This window comes from Salvelinus alpinus, chromosome 4 (genome assembly GCF_045679555.1).
Source record: "Salvelinus alpinus chromosome 4, SLU_Salpinus.1, whole genome shotgun sequence".
In the NCBI taxonomy this organism is placed as follows: Eukaryota; Metazoa; Chordata; class Actinopteri; order Salmoniformes; family Salmonidae; genus Salvelinus; species Salvelinus alpinus.
In genome coordinates, this window is record NC_092089.1 from 40,261,840 (window position 1) to 40,280,032 (window position 18,193).

The 18,193-nt window shown below is 40.5% G+C and overlaps 3 protein-coding genes across 5 annotated transcripts; 2 read left to right on the plus strand and 1 right to left on the minus strand.

Annotated features, from left to right (window-relative positions):
- Positions 1 to 3,301: 3,301 nt before the first annotated feature.
- LOC139573519 (nuclear receptor coactivator 7-like) lies at positions 3,302 to 5,636 on the plus strand. The gene is made up of 6 exons (XM_071397037.1): positions 3,302 to 3,498; positions 3,998 to 4,144; positions 4,515 to 4,667; positions 4,814 to 4,909; positions 5,132 to 5,205; positions 5,361 to 5,636. Exons 1-6 carry the CDS (start codon positions 3,394 to 3,396, stop codon positions 5,494 to 5,496), a joined length of 711 nt encoding a protein of 236 aa, XP_071253138.1. The 5' UTR covers positions 3,302 to 3,393; the 3' UTR covers positions 5,497 to 5,636.
- Positions 5,637 to 8,125: 2,489 nt separating this feature from the next.
- On the plus strand, positions 8,126 to 12,806 carry LOC139573521 (adenosine 5'-monophosphoramidase HINT3-like). 2 transcript variants are annotated; one of them, XM_071397041.1, is made up of 5 exons: positions 8,126 to 8,470; positions 8,801 to 8,918; positions 9,004 to 9,070; positions 10,280 to 10,406; positions 11,215 to 12,806. In XM_071397041.1, the coding sequence occupies exons 1-5, from the start codon at positions 8,333 to 8,335 to the stop codon at positions 11,245 to 11,247; spliced, it is 483 nt and encodes a 160-aa protein (XP_071253142.1). In that variant the 5' UTR covers positions 8,126 to 8,332; the 3' UTR covers positions 11,248 to 12,806. The 2 variants fall into 2 exon arrangements, with proteins under 2 accessions (XP_071253142.1, XP_071253141.1); XM_071397040.1 differs by having other exon boundaries at positions 8,220 to 8,470; positions 9,001 to 9,070.
- A 26-nt stretch (positions 12,807 to 12,832) lies between these two features.
- LOC139573520 (actin-binding Rho-activating protein-like) lies at positions 12,833 to 18,062 on the minus strand. 2 transcript variants are annotated; one of them, XM_071397038.1, is made up of 2 exons: positions 17,826 to 18,062; positions 12,833 to 14,272 (listed from the first exon to the last, which is right to left on the minus strand). In XM_071397038.1, exon 2 carries the CDS (start codon positions 14,206 to 14,208, stop codon positions 13,651 to 13,653), a length of 558 nt encoding a protein of 185 aa, XP_071253139.1. In that variant the 5' UTR covers positions 14,209 to 14,272; positions 17,826 to 18,062; the 3' UTR covers positions 12,833 to 13,650. The 2 variants fall into 2 exon arrangements, with proteins under 2 accessions (XP_071253139.1, XP_071253140.1); XM_071397039.1 differs by having other exon boundaries at positions 13,503 to 14,272; positions 17,822 to 17,903.
- Positions 18,063 to 18,193: the final 131 nt, after the last annotated feature.

Consider the following 18,193-nt stretch of genomic DNA (forward strand, 5'->3'; position numbering starts at 1 on the left):
GGGGAATAGCTAGGCCTATGTCAGCTTCAGCTCCAGCCTCTTCTGCATGATACTTCAGGTCTTGTGTGTGCTAGAATGCATGTGGGTGGTGAGCCACAAGTGAAGGCTATGCATGATCTGATAGTGGCATTCCAATGGTGTGTAGTCATGTATTTGGACCCTTAATGAGCTTTTCCTGTAAGTGTTATTTCTGAAAAGTAGCTGCAAGACTTGTTTTTCCATGCAGAAATTGTTTCACTTTAGACTTGTTTAAAGATTTCTGGCTTGTGGTTGTTAGATTAGATTGTGTTTCAATCATATTGTAGAAGAGTGTGTGGGCTTTTGGTGAAACATGTATTACATAATATAAAGTACATACCAACTGAGTTGGCTCAGTTGTGTGGCTCAGTTGGTAGAGCATGGCGCTTGCAACGCCAGGGTTGTGGGTTCATTCCCCACGGGGGGACCAGGATGAATATGTATGAACTTTCCAATTTGTAAGTCGCTCTGGATAAGAGCGTCAGCTAAATGACTTAAACGTAAATGTAAATAAACAATATATTGATGTATATTGTACTGTACCAGTCAAAAGTTTGGTCACACCTACTCAGTCAAGGGTTTTTCTTTATTTTTACTATGTTCTACATTGTAGAATAATAGTGAAGACATCAAAACTATGAAATAACACATATGGAATCATGTAGTAACCAAAAAAAGTGTTAAACAAATCAAAATATATTTTATATGTGAGATTCTTCAAAGTAGCCACCCTTTGCCTTGATGACAGCTTTGCACACTCTTGGCATTCTCTCAACCAGCTTCATGAGGTAGTCACCTGGAATGCATTTCAATTAACAGCTGTGCCTTGTTAAAAGTTAATTTGTGGAATGTATTTCCTTCTTAATGCGTTTGAGCCAATCAGTTAGGCGTGGTATACAGGTAGGGGTGGTATACAGAAGATAGCCCTATTTGGTAAAAGACCAAGTCCATATTATGGCAAGAACAGCTCAAATAAGCAAAGACAAACGATAGTCCATCATTACTTTAAGACATGAAGGTCAGTCAATCTGGAAAATTTCAAGAACTTTTAAAGTTTCTTCAAGTGCAGTCGCAAAAACCATCAAGCGCTATGATGAATGAAACTGGCTCTCATGAGGACCGCCACAGGAAAGGAAGACCCAGAGTTAACTCTGCTGCAGAGGATAAGTTCATTAGAGTTACCAGCCTCAGAAATTACAGCCCAAATAAATGCTTCACTGAGTTCAAGTAACAGACACATTTCAACATCATCTGTGGACTCTCTGTGTGAATCAGGCCTTCATGGTCAAATTGCTGCAAAGAAACCACTACTAAAGGACACCAATAAGATGAAGAGACTTGCTTGGGCCAAGAAACACCAGAAATGGATATTAGACTGGTGGAAATCTGTCCTTTGGTCTGATGAGTCCAAATTAGAGATTTTTGGTTCCAACAAACAGTCTTTGTGAGAAACAGAGTAGGTGAATGGATAATCTTTGCATGTGTAGTTCCCACTGTGAAGCATGGAGGAGGAGGTGTGATGGTGTGGGGATGTTTTGCTGGTGACACTGTCAGTGATTTATTTAGAATTCAAGGTACACTTAACCAGCATGGCTACCACAGCATTCTGCAGCGATACGCTATCCCATCTGGTTTGTGCTTAGTGGGACTATCATTTGTTTTTTTTAACAGGAAAATTACCCAATACACCCCAAGGCTGTGTAAGGGCTATTTGACAAGAACGAGAGTGATGGAGTGCTGCATCAGATGACCTGGCCTCCACAATCCCCCAACCTCAAACCAATTGAGATGGTTTGGGATGAGTTGGACAGCAGAGTGAAGGAAAAGCAGCCAACAAGTCCTCAGCATATGTGGGAACTCCTTCCAGACTGTTGGAAAAGCATTCCAGGTGAAGCTGGTTGAGAGAATGCCAAGAGTGTGCAAAACTGAATCTCAAATCTCAAATATATTTTGATTTCTTTCACACTTTTTTGGTTGCTACATGATTCCATATGTGTTATTTCATTGTTGTGATTCTTCATTATTATTCTACAATGTAGAAAATAGGAAAAATAGGAAAAACCCTTGAATGAGTAGGTGTGTCCAAGCTTTTGACTGGTACTGTGATTGCCTCCTCAGGGTTGACCACTTCTACACCAAGGACAACACGAGACACCACAAGAATCCCCACTTGTCACATTCGTCGTAACTTTTAAGTGAGGAGGACCAAGGCGCAGCGTGATAACAATACATTCTTCTTATTTATTAGAAGACGAAAACGGAACGAACACTATACAAACTAATCAAAACAACAAACGTGAAGCTATACAAACAATAAGTGCAGACACTGGCAAACTTACACATAGACAATCACCCACAAACTACCTAATGACTATGGCTGCCTAAATATGGTTCCCAATCAGAGACAACGATAGACAGCTGTCTCTAATTGAGAACCAATCTAGGCAACCATAGACATACATACACCTAGACTAGACACTGCCCCATAAACATACAAAAACCCCTAGACAATACAAAACACATACATCCCCCATGTCACACCCTGTCCTAACTAAAATAATAAAGAAAACAAAGATAACTAAGGCCAGGGCGTGACACCACTACCTGGTAGTGGAGAAAGACAAGCTGGCTGTGATTGACAAGTTATTCCTCGACCCAGCTGCCCCTGCCTCCAAAAACTGGGAGGTGAGTTCTGACTGAAGGATCTCTATCTCTCAAGGATCTCTATCTCTAATACAATGAGAGCAGTTTATCATTATAAAGAATGGATTAGAAAAATGAATCAAGTATGAAATAATAGATTTAAGCAAGTTTGAAACTTTTTTTATTTGACATTTATTTATCCAGGTTAGGTTTTTTGTGATGAAATATCTATGAACTATTGTCGCTGCAAGGCACAGATTTGTTAGCCTGGGTACCAGTCTTCTTCTCCTAACATTCCACTTCTTGCCACTTCTCATAATGCTAAACATGTTTGGCATATGGCATGGAGTACAAGGAGTGGAAGGTTAGCAGACACAGACTAGAACCCAGGCTACATATTTGTTTGCCCACTGCTGTTAGTGCAATCATGACATACTTTGCTAGCTCAAACCTGGTGGACATCCCATATTTGGGCATACTTCCCATAATTCAGTTAACTGAAAATGACATCCTGTTTTTCGAGAAATGAATCTGAACCACAAAACGGAGGTGGCCAATGACATTACCATAAGCAGGGCTGCTATCAGCCAATGATATTTAGGGGGATGAAACTTGAATGATGTATGAGAGAGCATTTGATGGTTGGGTACAGGTTATCAGTTCACACTCTTGCCTGTGCCTGTGGTACATACAGTATCATATACTAAGGCTAATGTTACATTATTAGTATACATGAGTTGTGTTAGACTAAGAGGAATATTAGTAGACATGAGACCAATGCAGGAGAACATCAAGGTGCTTTACTTTGCAAACAAATGTCTGGAGCCATATGTAGAGGTGGGTTGCTAACTATACTCAGATGTTCATGAATTGTAATGTTTAGCGTGAGATAATGTACTAGTTTGTATGCCTTTTTTGTTGATTGAAGAGTCGTTTTTGGGTGGTCTGCAAAAATTGTAATTTCTTGGTGAAAGGTTTGAATAAATTATTGTATTTAGTCTTTTATCACCCACCCTCACTAGCACTGATTGTGGGTGGTTTCATGTTTTATGTGTGTTTGCATTTGTGTTTGCGTTTGAGTCAGTTAATCACTCAGCCTTATGTTTTACAATATCAGTGTGGTTAAGAAACTAACAGCAGAGAGAAAAAGAGTGAACAGAGTTGTGGTTTCATGTCCAAATCATCTTGAAATATCTTAAATTGATTGTATACCTTAATAAAGTTACTTTAAGATAATTTGAACATGGAAAATTATAATATCGGGGACATAATCAATGTGTCATTTTGTAATTTGCATGAACTTTCCCCTTTTGAGTTTGTGGTTATTTCCTTGCAGATCATCACAGGGAAGGATGCAGTGAAGTGTCGACGGAGCGTGTGCAGCTCAGAGGAGGGTAACCGCTCTGAGGACGAGGAGCCTGAGGACTTACTTCCTGTTCTCCGAAACCACAGCCAGCTCCTCAATGACCACCACATCGAGAGTGTGAGTTACTGTTAACCTACACTACATCGAAACACTGTGGCTAATACAGTCAATTCTGGCACGTTTACAGAAATGTTGATGAAGGTGCTTTGTACCTATCAAATAAACCTAATGAAGTAAAGGAAAAGTTAAGCAATCATCTCCCAGCACTATATAGGCTACACTGCCAGCTCATGGGAGGAACTTAGTGCTTTGGTTTATTTGATATGTACAAAGCTAAATATGGGACTTTTTTTTGGTTCTTCAATTTACACTGAGTTCTGGGCAAATAAAGTGCACATACTAATCTCAGCACTACACAGCGTTGACATGTGAATTTAATGGGACATTTTCTCATCATCCATCTCATCCTCTGTTTCTGAAACCCCAGCTAGCCAATCACATGCCAGCAAGGACACAGGGGTATCCATGGAACCTGGTCTACAGCACAGCCATTCATGGCACCAGCCTGAAGACTCTGTACAGGCAAATGGCCCACATCGACAGTCCTGTGCTTCTGGTCATCAAAGACATGGGAAAAAAGGTAGACATCTCAACAACGCACTGTTCTATATGACTGACATTTAACGTACTTTTACATCCATGTACTGCTATTACAATGTTATTACATTATGAATGGGTCATACGATCCCAGTAAAATGCTAATAGGTTTGTTTCCCTCTCTCTTAGGTGTTTGGTGCCTTCTCCTCCCATCCCTTCAGAGTGAGTGACTGTTGCTACGGAACAGGAGAGACTTTTGTCTACAGCCTCGACCCTGCATTCAAGGTAAGACTGCATACTGTTGTGTGCACGGCTTTGTCCAAAATGGCATCCTATTCACTATATAGTCCACTTCTACATTTAACCAGAGCTTACCTTTGTACTATAGGGAATAGGGTGTCAATTTAGATACAGCCCCTGTCGTTGAAGTTAATAGGCTGTGGTCCACATCACAGTATCTTTCCCCTGACTGTCGTGAGTTAGTCTGACACCTCTCTCTTCACACAGGCCTACAGGTGGAGTGGTGAGAACTCGTACTTCATCAGGGGCCATATGGACTCTCTACAGATTGGTGGAGGAGGGTAAGTGTTCAGAATTTTCTTTATCAGAAATACCTAAGCCTTTATCATCTAAAAGTAAATCTAGTTAGCTTCCACAAACTCATTGATGTCTACAGATCAGATAGGCTAAACCGCATCCCTCTGGTCTGATATATGTTTCTCTTGTTGACCTCTAGGGGGCTTTTTGGCCTGTGGCTGGATGCTGATCTGTACCACGGTGCCAGCTACTCCTGTCACACCTTCAACAACCAGCCCCTGTCCACCCAGCAAGACTTCACAGTGCAGGACCTGGAGGTCTGGACTGTCCAGTAAACAGAGCGAGACACTGAGAGACTCAGAAGCGGAAAAGAGAGAGAAAAAAGCCAGAGCCATTTCTATCTATGGTTTACAAATGGCTTTACTTGTGTTCAGTGAGGTTTAGCCTGTGTTCAAGCTGTTAGAGTACAGTAAGCTTAATTCATATATGAACGGACAAAGCCATCGATCACGTGACACCAGTCATTGCTATGTGAAAAGTCAATAGTGCATTTGAAGCCAAGGAAGTCCGTTAAGATGGCGTCTCATGTGGGAGATTTACGTAGGCATAACATGCTTAGTTTGAGCTACTCCAGAATGTGACACTGCAGGCTAGCTCAGTGCTGCCCCCTCTCATTGAATATTTCACGTTGAAGGCAGATTGGGGTAATGCACACTGCCATTAGCTACGAAATTATGAAAATGACTTATTCTGTGTGCGATTTTAAAATAATCGGTTCAAGCACATACATATGGTATAATAGAATCAATTATTAGTACCATTATTGTTTTGTTTGTTATTATTTTATTTACACAAAGATTGACCATGAAGATTGCCATCTTCCCATTCACTATAATGGTGATCCTGTGTTCTGCAAATAATGCCTGCAGTACTGTGGTTGGCCTTGAATGAGAGGGGGCAGTCATTCTCCTCTGGGTTTGTCCTGTGTAAAACCTGGTCGAGTGACTTTTAGGCTGGTTTTACCTGTGTTTTACTAGCGCGTAACCTATTATACCAGCATTAACTTGGGTTGTATCTGTGTTTTGCCTGGTTAACTTAGGACTGTATGGTGAAAGATGGACAGGCTGTTTTACAGGGTCCTACTGTTTGCTGCTCAATACCTGCTACTGAACAAGCTCTGTCCAATACCAACATTACAACTGGTTCTAGACATCTACATTTTAAACCCTCAATCAATCCTTTGTTATGAACAGCATTTACAACCAAAGCCCATTTTAGAGTAAGATCCTATTCTCATTACAATTCCATCATAAGCTTTAAACTTTATAGAGGCTAAGATGAAAACACTGCTGTACTACCCAACTAATTTAGACTACTATTTTGTATTTATTTATTTGTCTTGGTTACAAGGGTACAACATCAGATGCCCCCTAGGGATTCCTCACACACACAACACTCAGGTCCAGAAACAGCCACGGCAGAGTACTGTCTCTTAGAACTGCTAAAAGCACCTGTGGAACTAAAACCTTTAGAAATACCTGGAAGTCCATTCACTTGTGGCCTCTAATGGTTTGTACTAAAGGTATGGGTTTAAATCCCATGTTAAATGTTTTCTTACATTTCTAAAAGAGAATAATGAAAAAAAATGTAAAGAACGAAACAGGATATAAGATGTACCAACTATTTTAATTTGGCATGTTCTTCACATTACTTTGATGTTTTTTATATTTGCTATAAAAAAAAAATGTATATATATTTTTATTTTACCTTTATTTAACTAGGCAAGTCAGTTAAGAACAAATTCTAATTTTCAATGACGGCCTAGGAACAGTGGGTTAACTGCCTTGTTCAGGGGCAGAACGACAGATTTTTACCATGTCAGCTCGGGGATTCGATCTTGCAACCTTTCGGTTACAAGTCCAACGCTCTAACCACTATTTAAAGAAATGTTATCGAGGGAAGTATTTTGTTCTGTTTGCTTTGTTCTGTTCTATTTGTATGTGTTGAGTTTGTAAGTATGTATGTTTTTTTTGTATGTGTGCTGTACAGTGCTGGCACTGTTAATGGCTTCTTATTAAAATTCTGCATTTCCAGGTGACAAAAATGTGCTTTAAACCTGTGTGATTATGTGACTGATTGTTATAAGATCAATAAGCATCATTGCCTGAAATAGTAATACTAATATTCATCTCATCAACAACAATATAAAAACAAGATTTATGATAACAAAAGGATATATGACATGTTTTAGATTAACCCAGTAGTTTGAAATATCATACTAGATGCCCAGTCATTTCTGTATGTTGAAATGAATCTAGCAATAGGTAGCCTAAGGCCACCTCAGTAGTCACACATCAGTCATTGTACAAGTATTGGTTTTGAAAGAAATTATAAAATGTCACAGCATTGATTTACATCTTGTTGTACTGTCAAAGAAAGGACGTTTGTTTAATGAAAACGACACCTGCAATCTCAAAAACGAGGCCTACATAGGATGCAGCCTAATGTGCTTTCGCAAGAGCTAATGGGTATCCTAATAAAATACAAAATACCTAAATTGAGCACATCTTTATTACTGTAAATAGTAAGGAGGAGTTAGATCAACTAAAGTATAGGCTATGATCAGAAAAAAATCAAGTTAATCTGTATCGTTCTTTTCCTAGGTCTGGCTGCTGCAGAACACGAAAATGGATAAAAAAATCCCATCTTTAAATCATTTAGGCAAAAACAACAATGTAATATAACCAATGCATTAACTTATACATGTTGAAGATGTGGCAGAAAATAGAAAAGCATATCTGTTAAATGACTAAAATGTAAATATTTTATCTAGACTGATTCAGTGAGGGACGTGTTTCACTTCCGCCTTCAGGTGGTCATTAGTGCGTACTGCCAAGTTGGGTAAATGTTTGCTTTTCCCTTCGACTCACCAACGATAACTGCTTGATCCACTTGTATTCCTTCGTTGGTGATAGGTCCCAGTCTCACCGACAATATGGTTTCCACTAATTACCACAGCCACAAAGTTAAAATCGTCTAGGCATAAGGTTAGCAGGGTGGTTAAGGTTAGAGTTAAGGTTAGGTTTAAAATCACATTTTAAGAAAATACATTGTAGAAATAGGTGGGGTTTATGACTTTGTGGCTGTGGTAACTAATGACGTCCAATAGATATGGCAACCAACGAGGGGTCAGAACCTGAATATGTTGATATTTCTAAAATAAACGTAGGTCAAGGCGAAGGTTACGAAAATAAATGCATATTCTGCAAGGTTGTCAACAATGAGATGGGCACGGAGATTCTTCATGTTGTAAGTATGAGTGAATTATTGACACTAAACAAACTAGCTAGCTAGGCTAACGTTACGTTAACTAACGTTAGCTAGCTATGTTAGCTGTCAGATAAACGGCGACAATGATGACCACTGACAGTTAACGACAGGTCATTTTAGCTAATCCGTTATCCCCTTTGTTCCATAATCATACTCCATAGCTATCTGGAAACAATATAGATTATTGATCTCAAAAATAGTTTTTAGGCAGGTTAGCTTACAAACTGAAAACATTGCTGATTGTGATGGACGTCCTAGTTGAACCAGCGAGTGACCACCCCATGTGTTTGACTTCGTGTTGCTTGACAGGACGAGGAGGTCTCTTGCTTCAGGGACATCAAGCCTGGAGCTCCCCATCATTACCTGGTTGTGCCCACGAGACATGTTGGAAACTGTAAATCCCTCAGTAAAGAGCATGTGTCATTAGGTATGCAACTTTAAAGGTGTGTGTGTGTGTGTGTGTGTGTGTGTGTGTATCTAACTGATTATCCTGCTGTGTGTTTGATCAGTAGAGAAGATGGTGGAGATAGGGATGGAGATCCTTCAGAAGAACAATGTCTTAGACCTCAGCGATGTTAGGTATGACCACAACATTCTCTCCAGTCAATGTCACATGATTCAAATGAAGGAGCGTTTTTCAATCTTCAGATGTTATTAGGGCTGTGACAATACCAGTATTGAGATATGTTTTCCATGGCAAAAAAAAATCAATACAAGCAGACAACTCTTTGGTTCTTTAAAAACCTGCTGTATGCAAAGTATTGTGTGATTTAGCCTGAAAAATGAACAAATGTGACTAGATGACAACATAATGTATTTTTCCAACATTAGGGCTGTTTTCCTAAATAAGTTAAATCCATGTTGTGATTTTGTTTCTTTGCCACGATACTGACGAGTGTTGCAATACTGGTATCGTCCCGGCCCTTTTAACAAGTGGCTCCAATTGTATAGGCCAAATGTTTGCTATGCATGCATAGTTGATTGGTTTGGCTTAATGCAATGACATACAACAGCAAATCACATTCAGCACCCAAGCCACTGCCTGTTCACCCCGCTATCATCCAGAAGGCGAGGTCAGTACAGGTGCATCAAAGCAGGGACCGAGAGACTGAAAAACAGCTTCTATCTCAAGGCCATCAGACTTAAACAGCCACCACTAACATTTAGTGGCCGCTGCCAACATACTGACTCAACTCCAGCCACTTTAATAATGGGAATTGATGGAAATTATGTAAAAATGTACCACTAGCCACTTTAAACAATGCCACTTAATATAATGTTTACATACCCTACATTACTCATCTCATGTATATGTATATACTGTACTCTATATCATCTACTGCATCTTGCCATCTTTATGTAATACATGTATCACTAGCCACTTTAAACTATGCCACTTTATGTTTACATACCCTACATTACTCATCTCATATGTATATACTGTACTCTATACCATCTACTGCATCTTGCCTATGCCGTTCTGTACCATCACTCATTCATATATCTTTATGTACATATTCTTTATCCCTTTACACTTGTGTGTATAAGGTATTAGTTGTGGAATTGTTAGGTTAGATTACTTGTTGGTTATTACTGCATTGTCGGAACTAGAAGCACAAGCATTTCGCTACACTCGCATTAACATCTGCTAACCATGTGTATGTGACAAATAACATTTGATTTGATTTGAGCAGTCTGTAGAATTTTGCATTTTGAACATGCTGCTGTTGTCACAGCAGATCATGCAAAGACCAAAGAATATGAAACATTGCCTGCTTCTGTCTACAGGTTTGGCTTCCACTGGCCCCCATTCTGTTCTGTCTCTCACCTGCATCTCCATGTGTTGGCACCTGCCAGTCAAATGGGCTTCATGTCCCGCCTCTTCTACAGACCCAACTCCTATTGGTTTGTCACGGTAAGTCTCTTTCAAATGGCCATTGTAGTACAGTAGCTGTCAGAATTTGTGTGATAAATGTTTCACTATTCCCCCCACATTGTCTGTTCTGTGGTAATATTGTCCACCTATTGAGTTCAGTGTTCGTACAGTACCAAAGTCGGGATAGAACAATAATTTCCCTTGCCTTGCTGCCTTGACAGCACCTGGACACCAACACATCAACTCCACTCATTTAGACATGTCAGAGTAGCTTGTTAGCATTGTGTTTGGGAAAGAGGGCTCTTTTTTTAAACATATAGTTAGACAGTCTAGATTGGCAGCTGATGAACAGCTCCATTGTGCCTCACTGTTCTAGCAGCTCTTTTATTTCACTCTGGCTGTTGTGTTGTTGTCATCTGTTAAGAGCCAGTCAGCCAACACTAATCTCTCACTGCATTATCACTGCCAGCTTTCATTGTCGATTAACTCCATGTGGAGACTACTGTACTGGGGAAATCTGTTGTGATGAAGTAAGGTGACTAAAGCCCCAAATACACCGGACTAGGAAACCTGTTTTTACCTGTGTCTGCCTTTGGTGTGTATATGGGTCTTCCCAGGTTAAAGGATGGCCATCTATACAGTATGTCAGGGACACTCACCCATATCAGTCTATTCCCATCAGGTTGGTTTGCAGGCTCTCACCTCATGCAAGAGCCTTTGTTTTTCTACCTTTAGATACAATACATGAGCGTGACAATGGACTGGAAATTCAGACATCAAAAAGCCATGAAGAAGCCATGAATTGTCATTTATTTATTATTGTACTATGTGTGTTTGTCTCCTGCAGGCGGACCAGTTGATTCAGCAGCTGAACTCTTAAGGGAGAGACCAACTGAATGGTGGGTTGCAGTCTGGGCTGGTCCAGTGAGAAACGGGGTTACCTTACTAGTAGTGAAGTGAGCAGGTCAGGACTGGTCTGGTCTTCCTCCGTGGTTCTCTGTGTGAGTGTACTGTACTCCCTAGCAGGTTACAGTGAGACTAGTAATGATGGTACAAATCAACTCAACTGAGGTTTTTCATTCTAGTATCAAACAGCCAAATCAGAAATTAAGACAAATATTTTTTCCTTTCTTCTAATTTTAAAGACTTTTATGAAAATTACCAATCATTACGCTTTATTTTTCTTTTACCACAGTATATGAAATAGTAATGACTGGAATGATTTTGGGGTCATTTTTCCCTTGGTAAAGAAAGATATCAAAGTGATACAAATATACATGTTTGTGCATAGGCTTCAGTATTAATGTAAAGAACAATTAGTAACGTAAAGGCATTCCTAAGTGATCATGACCAGGAGACCTGAGAATGGTAAGTGAATGGGATGTATTGGGACTGGGAAACATACTGTAAGTGTCATTGCAGGATACCTTTGATAAAGATGAGTAATGCATGTGCATTGTGCCACTGGCCGGCATCTCAAATGGCACCCTTTTCCTATAGGGCTCAAAAGTAGTTCAATGAATAGTGTGCCATTCACGATGCAGTCACTGTCAACAGGATCCTGTATTATGAGTTAAATAACTGAAAGCAGAGAAACATAATGAGAAGTATGAGCTCTTTTAGGCCTCAGTCAAGTGGTCAGAAAAGCAACTGTTTTGCATGAATGGTAATCAATCATATATGATCAAAGAGTAAAATGGAAGTGTACACTGGTGTGGAGGTTTAATATATTCACTGAATAATACCTACATTACTAATTCATCAAGATACATAATAGTAGGAGCTCAGTCATCCATAAACGATTGTTTGAGTCACACATTCTTTTAACACAATACACTACATTAACTGTGTTATTTGATTATGAATGTTGGAGAGTGATTCTTCATTTTGTTATGCACTGCAGCCTGATGGAACACTCAACAAAGTAATTATTTAAAAAATATATAAATTTGACCTTTTATTTAACTAGGCAAGTCAGTTAATTAAGAACAAATTCTTATTTACAATGACGGTCTAGGAACAGTGGGTTAATTGCCTTGTTCAGGGGCAGAACGACAGATTTTTACCTTGTCAGCTCGGGGATTCGATCTAGCAACCTTTCGGTTATGTAATGTATGTTTAGTTGTATGCTGCTGCATGAAATTGAGAGCGTCATGTGTTTGTATTTATTGGTTGACGTGTCGCTGTAAAAAAATCTCAACATGTATTTATGTAAATGGTTCATGGTTAGGTTAAATAAATGATGCATTGCTGCCTCCACTAGGGTATTAGATTTCCTTCCTGGTCTCTCATTAATGGGAAACATTCAGTAACACTTAATGTAAAGTATGCAGTTATAAGGATTTATGACTTGATATAAACGTTTATGACCCTTTTCTAATGCCTTATAAAAAGTATATGTTATGCAGGCTTTAAATAAAGTGTTACCTATCATTCTAATGCAATTTATCATGAATTAACAGTAATTTTTGGTGATCTGTTGGAAGACTTTATTGAAAAACATCAGTGCTTTCCTTTGTAAACATGAACACGTGTGTGTGTGTGTGTGTGTGTGTGTGTGTGTGTGTGGAATAAAGTATATTAATTGGTGACAAAATAATTATTTTTCAAATGAGTAAAGTGTTACAGTATATTTCATCATATTGTGTTATGAGTGCAAGTAGCTGCAAAAGCATTCCTCAAACAACCCTTGTTAGTTTGAACAATGTGAATTCCACAAATGCCAGTGGCCCAAAAAGTGATGTGCTATTTCCACTGAATGTAAATATAACGGTGGTACATTTTGCTACATTGTCAACCATGTATGCAGTTTCATAGCCTACTTCCAGAATTTCTAACATAAGCCTATAGTGTCAGTGTGTTGTATTTGTGCCCTAAAAAGTACACCTTTCCTCTGTGTCTAATTACAAAGGTTGCTAAGGAACATTGTAAACGCTATGTAGATTACAGTGTAGCGGTGTGGTGTAACTGGGAATGCAACGCAAAGTCCATTCAGGCCAATAGGCTCAGGTTCATCCTACAGCACCATATTGTATGTCACTGCTGCCACAGGTTGGTTCTCTTGGGCCCTGCCCAGAAACAACTACCCCTGCTAGGTGCAGGTGTAAATCTGAAAGAATTGATAGGTGTTGTAGCTGCACCTTGCTACCTAATGTAATTTTCATCATATTGCTTAGACCTATCCAATCCTTTCACAACTACTGTACATGATTGCCTAAGGGCTAGGGGATGTTTCTGGACAGGGCCTTGGTTACCGTCTTGTCCATCGGCTGCATCAACCTGGTCACTGCAGCAGCATAATGGCGACCCTGTCATCACATCCCAGTGACTGTAGCAGTGTGATGAGGACCCTGTCATCCTGCCCCTGCCACAGCATCTCCCCTTCAAAGCTGACCAGGCCTTGTTTTCTGGCCCTCAGCAGGATCCCCACCACCTTGTTGGAGATGTTCACATAGTGCTCAAACAGCTTCCCAAACTCCACCGTCACCACAGGTCTCTTCTCGCTGCCTCCGTCCCCACCGCCACGGCTCTCCCCGATGTCCCTGATCACCTGGCAGAGCTCCTCCACCTCCCGGCTGATGTGAAAGTGGGCGTCCTGGCCCCTCTGCTCTGTCAAGGAGCCCTCCAGGGGCTTCCCGTAGCCATCCTGGTCCCGCTGGAGCCTCTGCTGCTGGGCAGTCACACTCACCATAGCCCCCCGGTCGTTACTGAAGGGGTTGTGTTTCTGGTACTCCTGGTGCTCGTTGGACCATCTCTGCCAGTTGTCCTTTAACTCTTTCACTGATGTCACACACACTGTCCTGTCATCGTTAAACTCGACAGGTGCATCGTTGTTCTCCATGGTGGTGTCTCAGATGTCTTGTACATATTAAGTGATCCGTCCACTTTTAGGCATAGTTCATTTTCTGTGGGTGTAATAAAAGTGTCAATGAACAACTGTTGAGAGCACAATTACATGTCTGTATGGTAGCCTAGGCCTATTTCTAATTTACGAAGACAAATTAATAATCAGAAATAGCCTATTTAAACACTTAATTACACCCTAAATGAAGTTATGATAAACTATATTAGTTATAATAAAGTTATAATAACAGGTCATCATCCTACTAATGCTATGATGAAGGTGAGAGTTCTTCCAGATCAGCGGTATCATACCCATAGGAGGCACAAGGGCACGTGCCCCCTCAGATGTGTCCTGTAAACAAATATACAAATATATATTTATACAGTACCAGTCAAAAGTTTGGACACACCTACTCATTTCACGGGGTTTCCTTACTCTAAAATGTTCTACATTGTAGAATAACAGTGAAGACATCAAAGCTATGAAATAACACATGGAATGTAGTAACCAAAAAAGTGTTAAATGAAAATATATATTATATTTGAGAATCTTCAAAGTAGCCACCCTTTGCCTTGATGACAGCTTTGCACACACACTTCTCTCAACCAGCTTCATGAGGTAGTCACCTGGAATGCATTTCAATTAACAGGTGTGCCTTGTTAAAAGTTAATTTGTGGAATATCTTTCCTTCTTAATGTGTTTGAGCCAATCAGTTGTGTTGTGACAGGGTAGGGGTGGTATACAGAAGATAGCCCTATTTGGTAGAAGACCAAGACCATATTATGGCAAGAACAGCTCAAATAAGCAAAGAGAAACAACAGTCTGTTACTTTAAGACATGAAGGTCAGTCGACCCAGAACAGTTGAAGAACTTTGAAAGTTTCTTCAAGTGCAGTCGTAAAAACCATCGAGCTATAACGAAACTGGCTCTCATGAGGACCGCCACAGGAAAGGAAGACCCAGAGTTACCTCTGCTGCAGAGGATAAGTTCATTAGAGTTACCAGCCTCAGAAATTACAGCCCAAATAAATGCTTCACTGAGTTCAAGTAACAGACACATCTCAACATTAACTGTTCAGAGGAGACTGTGTGAATCAGGCCTTCATGGTTGAAGTGCTGCAAAGAAACCACTACTAAAGGATACCAAGAAGAAGAAGTGACTTGCTTGGGCCAAGAAACACGAGCAATGGACATTAGACTGGTGGAAATCTGTCCTTTCGTCTGATGAGTCCAAAATAGAGATTGTTGGTTCCAACCGCTGTGTCTAAGAGATGCAGAGTGTAGTTCCCACCGTGAAACATGGAGGAGGAGGTGTGATGGTGTGGGGGTGGTTTGCCGGTGACACTGTCAGTGATTTATTTAGAATTCAAGTCACACTTAACCAGCATGGCTACCACAGAAGTCTGCAGCGATACACCATTCCATCAGGTTTGCGCTTAGTGGGACTGTCATTTGTTTTTCAACAGGACAATGACCCAACATACACTCCAGCCTGTGTAAGGGCTATTTGACCAAGAAGCAGAGTGATGGAGTGCTGCATCAGATGACCTGGCCTACACAATCACCCAACCTCAACCCAATTGAGATGGTTTGGGATGAGTTGGACAGCAGAGTGAAGGAAAAGCATTCAACAAGTGCTCAACATATGTGGGAACTCGTTCAAGACTGTTGGAAAAGCATTCCAGGTGAAGTTGGTTGAGAGAATGCCAAGAGTGTGCAAAGCTGTCATCAAGGCAAAGGGTGGCTACTTTGAAGAAACTCAAATATAAAATATATTTGATTTGTTTAACACTTTTTTGGTTGCTACATGATTCCATATGTGTTATTTCATAGTTTTGATGTGTTCACTATTATTCTACAATGTAGAAAATAAATAAAAAATGTAATAAAAAAAACTTTGAGTAGGCGTGTCCAAACTTTTGACTGGTACTGTCCCTCTTAGTGAGAATTTCTCTTTTGCCAAGATAATCCATCCACCTGACAGGTGTGGCATATCAAGAAGCTGATAAAACAGCATAAGCATTACACAGGGGCACCTTGTGCTGGGGACAATAAAAGGCCACTCTAAAATATGCAGTTCTGTCACAGAACAGAATGCCACAGATGTGTCAAGCAATTGGCATGCTGACTGCAGGAATGTCCACCAGAGCTGTTGCCGGATAATTGAATGTTCATTTCTCTACCATAAGCCGCCTCCAACATTGTTTTAAAGAATTTGGCAGTACGTCCAACCGGCCTCACAACCGCAGACAACGTGTAACCATGCAAGCCAAGGACCTTCACATCCGACTTCTTCACCTGCGGGATCGTATGAGACCAGCCACCCAGACACCTGATGAAACTGTGGGTTTTCACAACTGAAGAATTTCTGGACAAACTGTCAGAAACCGTCTCAGGGAAGCTCATCTGGGTTCTCGTCATCCTCACCAGGGTCTTGACTTGACTGCAGTTCGGCGTCGTAACCGACTTCAGTGGGCAAATGCTCACCTTCGATGGCCACTGGCACACTGGAGAAGTGTGCTCTTCACGGATGAATCCTGGTTTCAACTGTACAGTTCAGATGGCAGACAGCTGTATGGCGTTGTGTGGGCGAGCAGGTTGCTGATGTCAACCTGCGTGCCTCATGGTGGCGGTAGGGTTATGGTATGGGCAGGCATAAGCTATGGACAACAAACACAATTGCATTTTATCGGTGGCAATTTGAATGCACAGAAATACCGTGACGAGATCCTGAGGCCCATTGTGCCATTCATCCGCCGCCATCATCTCATGTTTCAGCATGATAATGCACGGCCCTATAACGCAAAGATCTATACACAATTTCTGGAAGCTGAAAATGTCCCAGTTCTTCCATGGCCTGCATACTCACCAGACATATCGCCCACTGAGCATGTTTGGGATGCTCTGGATTGATGTGTACGACAGTGTGTTCTAGTTCTCGCTAATATCCAGCAACTTCGCACAGCCATTGAAGAGGAGTGGGACAACATTCCACAGGCCACAATCTGCCTGATCAACTCTGTGAGAAGGAGATGTGTTGCGCTGCATGAGGCAAATGGTGGTCACACCAGATACTGACTGGTTTTCTGATCCACGCCCCTACGTTTATTTTTACGGTATCTGTGACTAGTAACTCAGTAAAATCTTTGTAATGGTTGCATGTTGCATTTATATTTTTGTTGAGTGTATATATATATATATTATAAACTTTTTTTGTTAAATATTTTGTTGTTTCTCTGTAATATTACTAGCCACCTAGCACCAGTCCGGAGGATACAGAGAGCTCAGGAGGTATGCTTAGATATGCAGTAAAATAAACATTTTTTTTTTTTTACATAGAATTAAGCATAATGATCATGGCTCTAGATTGCAGGAAAAAGCTGCTTCCAGTGTTTGAAAAATGCTAAATTCGACAACTTCTGGAAGGGGACCACCCCCTGTCATCCTCACATTCTTTGTGCCCCCTCACATTTTTAGGGTACATGATACCCCTGTGCCAGATTGAGTTATAAATGAAAAACAATTCATTCATCTCGCACAAATTAATTTTACATGACAAGAAATATAGGAATGCAAAGTGAGCACACATCTGTAAACTGAAAGTAACATACATACGGTAAGGTGACAAGTGTCACTGCTACAATGTCAAAGTCGATGTATTCCTTATTCCGAGATTTTTTTCTTCTGTCCGTGTCGACCCGTTATGAATAGCTGACATTGGTCCTGATATTTGATTTTAGGTACCTTAACACTTCTTGTCACGAACACTGATATAGCCTGAGGAACATGTGTCTGTTAGCAACATTGTATCCATGCTATGGAACTTTACATTGGGACAGTGAAAAACACTGATGGGCATCCAAAGTAGCCAATGACAATGTGGTGATGATGCAAGTGGCTAAATGTTGATCCAATCGTTGAGGTGTCACGTGCCCTGTCAGTGAGCGATATTCTGAAGTAAAGCGGTTACCCTTGGGATATGT

Coding starts and splice junctions, on each gene's coding strand:
- LOC139573519 (XM_071397037.1), top strand. CDS start 3,394: ATGAGTTGTGTTAGACTAAGAGGAATATTAGTAGACATGAGACCAATG. Junction 3,499..3,997: donor GTCTGGAGCCATATGTAGAG/GTGGGTTGCTAA, acceptor ATTTCCTTGCAG/ATCATCACAGGGAAGGATGC. Junction 4,145..4,514: donor ATGACCACCACATCGAGAGT/GTGAGTTACTGT, acceptor CTGAAACCCCAG/CTAGCCAATCACATGCCAGC.
- LOC139573520 (XM_071397038.1), bottom strand. CDS start 14,208: ATGGAGAACAACGATGCACCTGTCGAGTTTAACGATGACAGGACAGTG.
- LOC139573521 (XM_071397040.1), top strand. CDS start 8,333: ATGGCAACCAACGAGGGGTCAGAACCTGAATATGTTGATATTTCTAAA. Junction 8,919..9,000: donor TAAAGAGCATGTGTCATTAG/GTATGCAACTTT, acceptor GTGTTTGATCAG/TAGAGAAGATGGTGGAGATA. Junction 9,071..10,279: donor TTAGACCTCAGCGATGTTAG/GTATGACCACAA, acceptor TTCTGTCTACAG/GTTTGGCTTCCACTGGCCCC.